We start from the raw sequence: 10,553 nt of genomic DNA, 5'->3' as shown, positions 1-10,553 counted from the left end.
GCCTTCTCAATATCTATGGCTCTATAGATTGCTACGATTACTGGCTTTCTTATGACATCTTGGTGGATCCGCTGGCGCTCTTCGTTAACTCTTGATGACCGGTTTTCGACGTTTTTGGCCCAGCACAATCAACTGTGCATACTGCCACGTATATCGTGCTATACCTCATCAAAGCTGCTGTAATATGATTGGAGGATGCTAAGGTATGTTCTATGTATGTTTTCTGTCACTATTCGTCGCTGTACATGCCCCTGTGCCACACTCTTCCCCCTCCCTGTCCCCATGTTCACCCCGGCACATCCTCCCTATCAACCCCCTCTCGGTTTTTATATCTGGTACCCTCCAGCGGTCTTAAACATAATCCTACGAGCGCCTGACGTGATGTCCAGCCGTTGTAGAACGCCCCCTCCCTCTCCTCCTCACCCTCACCCCTCCATTACTCGACGAGTTTCCCACCTTTTCCCGTGATCTCAGGCTTCTCTAGAACCCGAACTTCACGAAGAATTTGGTTCCGCATTAATATCCGAAGTTCACGTCGCCGATCACGAGCTATTTCGAAGATTGTGGCTCCCCGTCCCCTTTTCACTCCGTCTCACATTTCCCCACCGTCAGATCTTCGTATTTATGGTATGTGATGTGTACTATCATGTCAGGGAAGCCATATCTGTCTCCCTATCATCTCATGTTCACTTCCTGTTGCACCATCTCTGTTTCTGACACCTCTTCCACACATTCCCTCTCATCGACGCCTCAATCCGCCCCAATACCCCTTAAAAACTTCCTCATACATCAATACACGCATTATCTATCTTCTAGTCACTATATGACACCACCCTTAGGTGTGTACATCATATTCTATGTTTCTGCCTTCCCCATCCATATTTTCGCCTTTTTAACATATTAGTTCCCTATCAACCTGTCCTGTAACTATGGGAACATGTATTCTGAGTGTAATAAACTCCCTGGGAACCTTATATCCGCCTGTGTAGTCTGTCTGCAAGCAGGAAACACATATTCTGTGTTTTCACATCGAGTATTTCCTTATTTGGTAATCTCCCGTGAGTGCTATGCTCAAAAATATTACACCATAGTATTCTACATGCAAATACATACAACTTTTGTTATCATACCAGGCCGCAAAAGGTGTACGCTAGGCAGCCAGCCACCTGGGAGGACCACTACCGCCCGGGAATGCTTCTGAGAAGCATCGGCGTGCCTGATATCGGGCCTCCGATGACATCAGAGGCTAATTCCCACACTCGGAGGTCCTACCAGCCGCCCGGAGGGACATCTGATGGGTGATTCCCACGGAGAACACCCCGGGACCCAAGCCCCGAGCCCGTTATTCAACGCTTTCGCACGAGTGAGCATTAGCCGACGCCCAAAATGGTCATACATTGATTTGTAATGGGCCGCAGGGCCGCGATACAGCCTGGTACAGCCTACTGGGCCAGCCCTGGCTATTAGCCGCGATTTCTCTACAAGCAGAGCCCTGGCTAATAGCCGCGCTCCTTGTACAAACACAGCTGACACGGCTGAGGTTAGCAACGCGACGAACCAGAACGTCCGCAGACCAGGCGATATGCTAACAGATCCATGCACTGCGGGGAGGCTTGTCATGGCATTTCGGTAGCAGGTAAATGAACTCACGCTCGACTGCGTCTCGGAACTGTGACCAATTCATTGTGAGCGACCAGGGATGTGCGAATTCCCACTTTTATGTAAGGTGGTCAAGTAATAATCCAAAAGACAATACTGACGCTCCGCGGTAGAGTAGAAATTGACTAAGGATACGAAGAGCACCAGGCCTTCCTGAATCCTGCTTCAAATCACTGCTTTTGAGGTCAGATCAAACGCGACCATATCTTTCACGGCCACTAGAATCGTTCTGTAGCGCAAGATTTGATACCGTGTCACAGTCTTGCGACTTTTTGGTCGCTGCAGTATCGGTCACGCCGCCATGGACACAGCATACGTTATGGCACAAGGACTGTTGTGAGGACGCGAGTCGTCGATGTACCGTCAGAAGCGTATGATCCTTGAACAGGAAACAAGACTGTGATGCTTCTTCAGCATTGGATGGAACCAATATAGTCTCCGGTCCCAGAGGCGAGGCCTCGGGAACCGGCTGTTGCGATTTCGGGACCGCGCCGGACAAGACTACCTACCTACGTACCTCCGTCCCGACCGGCTTCTGCGCTGAACGGTACTCGTGGTGTATGCGAGGGACTGATATGCTAACGATGCATTTGATATAATTCGCGTTTAGTTGCCCATTGGCATAGACCTCAAAATTACGCCTGCGGTATCACGCATGCACTGCCATCGTTCTTGCCAAAGGTTGTCATCAAGGACCAGTCAAGCAAAAATAGAAGGGGAACGAAGCCTGGATATAGTTCCCCGCAGTGCGAATAGCGTGTAACCGATCTATCGCCTCGCGCGGTCAGTCAGAGTCGGTGAATTTTGGTTCATCCGTCAGGGTGGCGTCGCTCGAGTATCGCGTCGCTCACGGACTCAACCTGATGAGAGAACATGATCTTGGAGAGAGCTCGATATAGGTTCATCCATAATGGCAGTCTTCAATCGCTCTGGGAACGATCCTACGTGTCTCCACAGGACTCCGCTTCAGGCAGGTTTTCATCGTTGCTGGATTCCGGAACGAGACTTGAAAATACCGCAGCGGTGACACTTTCCCGACCTTCCCGGCCGTGCTCGATATAACCTCGGAGAACGTATCTATTTAAGGACAGAATCAACTTTCGCAAAGTTCGAGGCCGACATGCGCAGCTGGAGCCATGGATCTATGATTGGAATAGACCATAACGAGGTGAATGATATCTGGCAATGTTCATTAGACAAAGGTCACCATCCGAGTCCGCCCTTATTGCTCGAGATGTATGAAGTCCGTCTCACCCAAATCATGTGACCCACGTTGGAACAACCAAGTTAGGTATATACAGCCATGCGGACTTATGTTTGGTCTGAACACATGAACATACGCCGTTTCAGCCTCACTCGTACTCAAATGACCTTTGCCGCCTCTTTGATCCTATCCGCGGCTGAAACGGTTCCACATCAGATTCACATCCGTTTCCGCAACTTGGGCGACCACGCACCCTGTTCAGCAAGCGCATAGACCGTGGCTTGCGGATGCGCCGCAAAGTGAAGCGGGACGACCGAGAGGTCGACCACTCGGAGGTTGTTCGTTCCATAGACCTGTATGCGTGCGAAAGCTCCTTGAGTGAGGGCACGTCTGAAACGGCACGGGCGGACCTTCAGCTCAGGATCCACAACACCGCCCTTATCTTTCGGGAGCATGGACGCCGAACCGCACGAATCTGAGGACGCGGGCGATGAGTGAGTCGAGGTGTACGTAGAAGATCGGTAGGGACTAACGGAATGTCGTGGACATCGTCTGTTTCATCCAATCTGAGGTACTCGTGAGACGTGATACGAGTATGACCACACGAAGTCAAAGGCTTACCCTCCAGGTCCGCATCAGCAGTGACGCTCGGGCCCGGATTGACCTCCTTGACTGCATCCGCAACATCAGCGCATATTCATCATCATAAGGTACATGTACGCACCGACCATGTCCTTGAAAGGCGCGACGTGGACGAGATTGCGAACGAACTTGACGGTATCGAGGAATATCTGAGTATCTGCGCTTGATATCAGCCGCTGATCTTAAGGTGGACGAAATCTATACCGACCGACGTCCTGCTCGAAGTAGCGAGGGTCTAAAGTATCGTGAGCTACATGCGATCATATCCCGGACCCGGTCTTACCGAACGCAGGATCGACTGAGGGGTCCGCAGTGGTAGAGTGCTATCAAGTGTATGAGATGATACTCAAGAACTGGAAAGAATAAGACACGCACGATGGTACCGCGCGAGAAGCAATGATTCACCGCAGCCAGTGCCGTAAGGTACTTCTTCCCCTTCTCCGGAGGATCTGGCGTCATTACATCTCAGTACCCCATACCAGCGCGACAAAACATCGGGACATACTGGGTCCGCTCATGAAACCGGGAATACTGATAATCTCGCAACCGGGTGAGCCGTTCTCCAGCCTCTGAAGCTGTATCTGGTATTGCTCATACAATCCCGGAGGCATGTTATTCTTGCTTTGCTCGATCTTCGCCTTAGCAGCCTCGTGGATTGCCTTGGAGCGTTTAGAGACCTTGTCGACCCCCGTGAAGGCAAAGCCGACGATGCCAGTGGTGAACATGCCTTCTCCGACGGCGCTGACAATCCGGGCTTAGCAACGTGAACCACGTTGACTGGTGGAACGAAATTCTCACTGCAGCTCGACGTGCTTCGCAGCAACCTCTGGATCGTGAAGGATATCCAAGGTGTCAAAAGACACGTCTTCGCGAAGTTCTGTAAGATAAACTACATGAGCGATGTTTCGGTTCAGTAACAACACGTCGTCGTACCCCAGCTAACCCCGACGAACATGTGCTCCTGCAAATTCTCGCCGACCGGAAGGTCGAGCTTGACCGGGATATTGATGCTGTTCAGCACCGAGCTCAGTCCAATACCGGACATCTCGAGTATATGGGGCGTCTTCAGACCCCTAGAAACATAACCTGAGCCATGCGAATCAGTCAATGTGTCATCCTGACGTACCCGGAAGAAACCACGATCTCGCGAGCGGCCTTGACGCTATGGACCTTGCCGCCAACATCAAATTCGACGGCTTTCGCAGTAAGTAGGCCGCCCGATCCAGGCTCTGTATGAACATTGCGGACGTGTGCCCCGCAGAGCACAACGAGGTTTTGGCGGTGGGCATTGGGCAGATAGAACGCCTGGATCCAAAATCGATAAGAACGCGAAGATAGACCTTGCGATACATACAGACCGTTACGGCGTAAGTTCGAGTGTGGGTCTTCGGATCGACGTTGTTGGGTCCAAAGTACACGCCTGCCGGCTGTAGACAGAAGGAACATGAGTATACAACGTGTAATCGCGCGTTCGTCGCATACGTCACCACCCAGCTATGTGACAGAAGCGTCAGACGCGTGAATAACTCTACAGCGATATCGTCCTTACCGGATCCGGGGCGACGGGTATGCCACAGTTGATCAGAGTCTTCATATACATTGTCAGTATCATCGTCTCTTCAAGGCGGTGCACAAACCTGCTGGAAGTCCAATTCCGCCGCAATGATCTTCCCCGGAAAAGCGGTCAGGAGGGGACCTGATAATCGTTAGAATCCAGTCAACGCCTGACGGAGCGACTGAGCTCTCACCCGAGCCACCTTTCCATGAGCCTAAATTAATGTCGTGCTTCTTCTGCTTCTCAGGCTCGGGATGGACAAAACTAACGGATGCGGGATTTTTCATTAGTTCGGGAGGGCGACACCAACTCTCAGACGAACCTTTCAGTGCGAGTGACGTATTTCTCATGGTTTTGCCAGTTCCATCCTGGGTTCCCGAGTTTTTCAAAATCTAAGGACATACGTTCAATACGCATGCACAACTCGGAAACGAGATAGACACGAGCCGTCGATGTCGGAGGCGGGCGGCTTCACCCAGCAACTAAGGTAACATGAGATTATCAACTGCGCGAAATTGGGAAGGAACGAACAGGAAGTTGATCCCGGAGCTGCCGCCAAGACCTTTCCCTCTGCAGAGCCGGCACTGCGTCAATCTTCGGTGATAACAAAGCTCTGGAGAAGGTGCTTCACCGGTTCCAGTTGTACGTCTTTCCGCCGCAGAACTTCTGCTCGACCTTGAGACCATCGCATCAACACCGCGATCGATAGGATCACATGAACATTTGGCTCACCGTCTTGTGGGCCCAGTCATACGCGGACTTTCCGAAATGGCTCCCATACGAAGCAGGCCTGACTATATTTGGTCGCCAGAAGACAAAAAGAAGGTTCAATCGACGATACGGGTCGCGTTGATTCCCACTGATACCCACGGATGTCGGGGTCGTTGAGGTTGGCGTCGCCGGCCTCGAGGACGAGGACCGTTTTCGAAGGGTCCTCGCTCAAACGCGCGGCAAGACAGAGGCCCGCTGTCTACGATTCCATCAACGAGGTTGGCGAGGCCAAAACCACCGGGGCAACTCACTCCGCCACCTTTACCAGACTTCAGCGCATCGTCCGATATTACACGAACAAGCAAATATACGCACCGCAGATCACGTAGTCAAACTCCTTGTCCGCCACTTCGCTCAAATCTGCTGTCTTCGCCATCGATTGTGCATTCATCGTCGACATCGCTCAGATTTTATGTGTGACCGAAGGCGACAAGTGGGTGAGAGAGGGGGGGGGGGGGGGGGGGGGGGGGGGGGGGGGGAGGGGGGGGGGGGGACGTAGACAAAGAAACCGATCTCATTTCAGATCGCCCCGCTTTATCAGCCTCCGCAACCTCCACCCTTCCCACTCCCATCCGGACGTCCCATCCCCATATAGTTCCCGTGTTTCGGTATTGGGCACGTTCGATAGTGAGAAGACCGAGGTCGACATGTCAGCGCAGCCGAATGAAGTAGTCGCCTTTCCTATTACGGCAGAGGAGGAGGTTAGAAGCAAGCTCAAGACGATGCGGTATGTCATAAATGTCCGATCGCCGGGTCATGACTGGAAACGACGACATGTTCGTGCACCGGCATAGATGCCGTTGAGTAGCCGGCGCCAGGATATACCGGCCAAAGACAAACAAGCTTCAACTTCAAGCCCAAGGTATTCAAGGGTAACCGGACACATAGTCCTCCGCGGTCGTCGCTCGGTCGTGCATTGGCCGGGTACCGAAACATCGAGACAGAAGGTTCGTATTATACTGATTTGACTCCTCGGGTGCCGGAAGTGGAGTAGACTGAGCATGAATCCTATGTGCGTGTGTTAGGTCGAGCGGAGTCGTGAATGAGGATCTCCGGCGGAGGCAACATCGTGGTGAGAGGCAAAGCGCCTTTCTCCGAAAAAGGCGATGCCTCTTTAGGCGGTCGCGCCTTTCCGAGCTTCACCCGCGTGCATCTCGACGATCACGTCAACCAGCGACATACTGATTCTGGAATCCAAACAAGATAATCTCGCGCGTTATGCGACCATACACAGACAGTCAAGATAATACAAGCCATATAGTCCACGAACGGCGTAGGAAGGACGTCTATACGAGGATAAATAGCGAAACATCGAAAGTGACATGCCATATCCTAGAATAGTTCAAAGGTGCACGGAAGATATTCCGGGCGCACCACGGACGGGCGGACAAGGGGGTGAAACACAAGAGGGACAGGGGATCGCAAGGAGAGAAAACATCCAAGAAGTTCGTGTCGCGTCCGAAGGACCTCAAACCATCGCGTCCTTCCCATCCATCGTATCGACGTGATCTTCACTGTCCGCGGGATACATCTTGGCGGGTATCGCACCGCCGTCGCCGATGTCGACCGACCGCGTCACGGTGACATTGACGGCATTAGGGTGCTTGCCTCCTGTCTGAAGCTCGAGGACGTCGGGACGGCGTCCTCCGCCGATTCCGGTATTCCTCGAGTATCCCCCGTCCTTCGTGCTCGCCGATTCCGAGTAGTGTCCGCCGCGTCGCGAATTAAGCCTGGGGTACAGATGTAAGAGCAGAGACAAAAAGGCCGGGCAAAGACTCACGAGGATAGCAGGGAGTTGGTGTACAGTTTTGCTAGGGGCATGTTGAACACGAGGTGGAGGCCAGAAGTCTGGGTCATCGACAGTCAGTGCAGTATCCAGAGCGTCTCCGAGGAAGGAACTGACGCTGGCCAAGAAAGCAATCAAATCGACAGTCGCGCACACAGCGGTGATCGCGCCGGTAGATACAGTCACTGTTGGGTAATCAATAACGAATCTAGGAGGACGAAATCGAGCACGTACTTCTCGTCAGTCTCGTGATAATATCGTCAGTCGCAACAAAGCCAGTCCGGTGCGTGCGCTGGTAGCCAGGGAACTATGAGCGCCGGATTCGCAGGTTTGGAGTCGGGTGAACACTCACCAGGTGGGACACGAGGGCAATAGCGATCGCAACGTCAGCGACGGCCGCCCCAACGAGCCAGACGATGACGACCGATTGGAACTTATGGAATTCCTGGAACTGCGTGACGATACCACACGCTATAGCAGTCGCGAGGCCACCCACTGCAACGCATGGAACACCTCAGAACAGGCATGATAAGGGAAGTGGAAAACGGAGAAACGTACGAAGCTGCGCGCAGGAGCAGCACATGATACCGGCCAGCGCCCATATGGATCCGGTAACGATCTTCACCCTAGAAGCGATGAGATGAGCCACGAGGAGAGCGAGTTAGGAACGAATCGCACCTCCAGGCGAAGAAGCTTTGGACGAGGAAGGCAATGATAGCCTAAAAAGAGCCGGAGGTTAAACATGATCCATTTCCGGAGAAGGCGCTGGGCATACCGTTAACGCAGGGTCTACACAGTGGTAAAGGACAGCAGTCAGTGTTTCGAACGGTAAACCTCATCATGTACGCTGACCTGTGTTGAATACTGATGAAGGTACGGTCAGCAAGCGGAGGGGAAGACAGGTCGTTGAACGTACTCCAGTCAGCGGAGCCCAATTTGGTAGGGTTGTCTACACCGCAAGCGGATGAGCGTCCATGAATGGGGAATGGTAAGCTTTCGCGTACTGTAATTGGCGATGAGCCTTTCGTATAGGAAAACGGTATCGCTATACCGAAGCCACTATCGTCAGTGTCCCGGTGGTAGGTAAAAGAAGGAGGAGAATGATAACGCACAACACCGTATTCGCCGTGTCAGCGACGAATAGCACACCGACGAATACTTTCATCCAAAGACGATCGCTGCAGTCAAGGCGTTAACCACGGTAACAACTATCGAGGAGGCTGATTTGCTAGCTTACTTCCGAAACGTTGCAAAGTATAGGTACGTCTGTGTCGTCATGATTCCGTATAGGAGGATGTTGATGACCACCCCCAAGAAGATGGGGCCGTATCTACAGGGCTGATCAGCCTCGCGGAGTGTGGGATATGAGATTTCGAGAGCATACATGAGTTCTGCTGGAGTTAAGGCCATCTTTTCCGAGGACAGCTAGACCGTGGCGGAGAGCCGGGTAGAGCTCGAGCGGTGGGGGGCGAATGTCGAGTAGCGGACGACGGAGAGGATCGTCCTGTCCATTAATACAAGGATCACCCTAGCCCTACGTTAGCTTCTTTCCAACCTGACAAGCCTGTCGACTTAACTGGAGTCGAGTGTCCCTGTTCGCTGTCATGTCAGTGCGATTACCAACACCTCACGCTGCGTTTGCATACGTTTCTCCAGGAATCGATCACTATGTCCTTGCCATAACTCAAAGGACGCGGGTGCGAGCCGAGAAGGTAATGTAGTCGTCGTCAAAACGCCATAGAATCCCGGCAGATTCGGCAAGATTACATCTGGCCCCGGCGTCCGTAGCCTAGCGCGTCGCAGTCACAGGACGACCGCAAGTGGAAGCTTCCTGACTGTATTGGGACGTAATGGCCCTGAATCTGACGTCGTTAGCATTGTCCGCAATATGGAGCGGGTATAAGTAGACAGCGAGTTGCGCCAACGAAAGCCCGTCGTGCCTAGAGCCTGAGGCCCAGTCAAAACACCAGCTGAGCAGCTCAGACGAGAGCTGAGGAGAATAAGACCGTGCTGAGCACGTATGAGCAGGACTGAGCTGGATGGATCTTCCGAAACCTTAATCACAGATCACGGCTCTTTTTAGCTCGTTTTGTCCATTTTTGACATTGTTATACACAACTTCGCAACGACGCCGATATCTACGAAACTTCGACATCCCGATCTGGCTTCCAAGGAGGTACAGCAAAAATGAGAGACTCGGAAAAAATTTGCCCAAGTCGCGCTGGACACTTCTTGTCCTCCTACCGCCACCATCCCCTGCCTGCGCCAATGCCCACACTGTGTGAGCGCAAGCTATCTATGACAGATGACTGGCAAATCCTGGGGCTGTAGCGGCCTGCGGTACGTGTGAATTAGCACGACAGCTGCTTGGTTGCATACTTGGTGTAGGAAACACTCATGCCCGCCATGTTTTCCTTGACTATATGCGCATGCTGAGGCTCACGCGACACCGTAGAGCAAGAAAGGTGAGTCTATGCAACAAAGAATACCACAACGGGTCAAGATATCGTGCCATGCTGCGGGAGTGCAAGTTCGGTTTATGTCGAAGAGCACCGGCGAAAGTCGATATCACCGTCATCCTAGCCCGTGGTTTCCATCTGAGAGCGAAACAAAGGTAGATAAATATGCATATAAGCTAGCCTCAATGGGTTGAAGGGCTTATATGGTGTGCAGGCATCGTCTTGTGTTGTGTCATCGCGCATGCAACTCAGATCACAAGGGCAAGGCCACCCAACAACAGCGGTCAGTCGGATCCATGACTAGACCGCCGGCCCGCCCCGTCGTGTACTTTGCCGTCCATGCAGCGTTACGTGCGTGCGCGCTCTTACCATGCCGTTTCCAAACTCACGTTGACCATGGCTTCCCTGTTGTCTGCTGTACAGGTGTGCGCGGGCAAGATCATCCGAAATGCGAGGTGGCGACCCGGTATGTTTGTG

General features: G+C 52.6%; 2 protein-coding genes across 2 annotated transcripts; both read right to left on the bottom strand.

Moving 5' to 3' along the window:
• Nucleotides 1-2,989: 2,989 nt before the first annotated feature.
• On the bottom strand, nucleotides 2,990-6,207 carry PUNSTDRAFT_126273 (GMC oxidoreductase; the record flags this gene model as incomplete). Its single annotated transcript, XM_007383900.1, has 23 exons — nucleotides 2,990-3,059; nucleotides 3,117-3,216; nucleotides 3,274-3,338; nucleotides 3,397-3,429; nucleotides 3,485-3,535; nucleotides 3,588-3,662; nucleotides 3,714-3,740; nucleotides 3,789-3,828; nucleotides 3,881-3,954; nucleotides 4,011-4,246; nucleotides 4,304-4,382; nucleotides 4,439-4,578; nucleotides 4,632-4,810; nucleotides 4,864-4,932; nucleotides 5,055-5,093; nucleotides 5,143-5,201; nucleotides 5,254-5,324; nucleotides 5,383-5,529; nucleotides 5,692-5,735; nucleotides 5,793-5,854; nucleotides 5,931-6,030; nucleotides 6,083-6,090; nucleotides 6,147-6,207. 23 exons carry the CDS (start codon nucleotides 6,205-6,207, stop codon nucleotides 3,022-3,024), a joined length of 1,797 nt encoding a protein of 598 aa, XP_007383962.1. The 3' UTR covers nucleotides 2,990-3,021.
• Nucleotides 6,208-7,607: 1,400 nt separating this feature from the next.
• On the bottom strand, nucleotides 7,608-9,003 carry PUNSTDRAFT_67542 (uncharacterized protein; the record flags this gene model as incomplete). The annotated part of the gene is made up of 7 exons (XM_007383899.1): nucleotides 7,608-7,679; nucleotides 7,735-7,802; nucleotides 7,852-7,909; nucleotides 7,970-8,130; nucleotides 8,571-8,662; nucleotides 8,730-8,795; nucleotides 8,855-9,003. 7 exons carry the CDS (start codon nucleotides 9,001-9,003, stop codon nucleotides 7,608-7,610), a joined length of 666 nt encoding a protein of 221 aa, XP_007383961.1.
• Between the last annotated feature and the right edge of the window lie 1,550 nt (nucleotides 9,004-10,553).

This window comes from Punctularia strigosozonata, assembly GCF_000264995.1.
Source record: "Punctularia strigosozonata HHB-11173 SS5 unplaced genomic scaffold PUNSTscaffold_6, whole genome shotgun sequence".
NCBI lineage: Eukaryota > Fungi > Basidiomycota > Agaricomycetes > Corticiales > Punctulariaceae > Punctularia > Punctularia strigosozonata.
The sequence above is the reverse complement of the archived record's forward strand: the minus strand, read 5'-3'. Positions and strand labels throughout refer to the sequence as shown.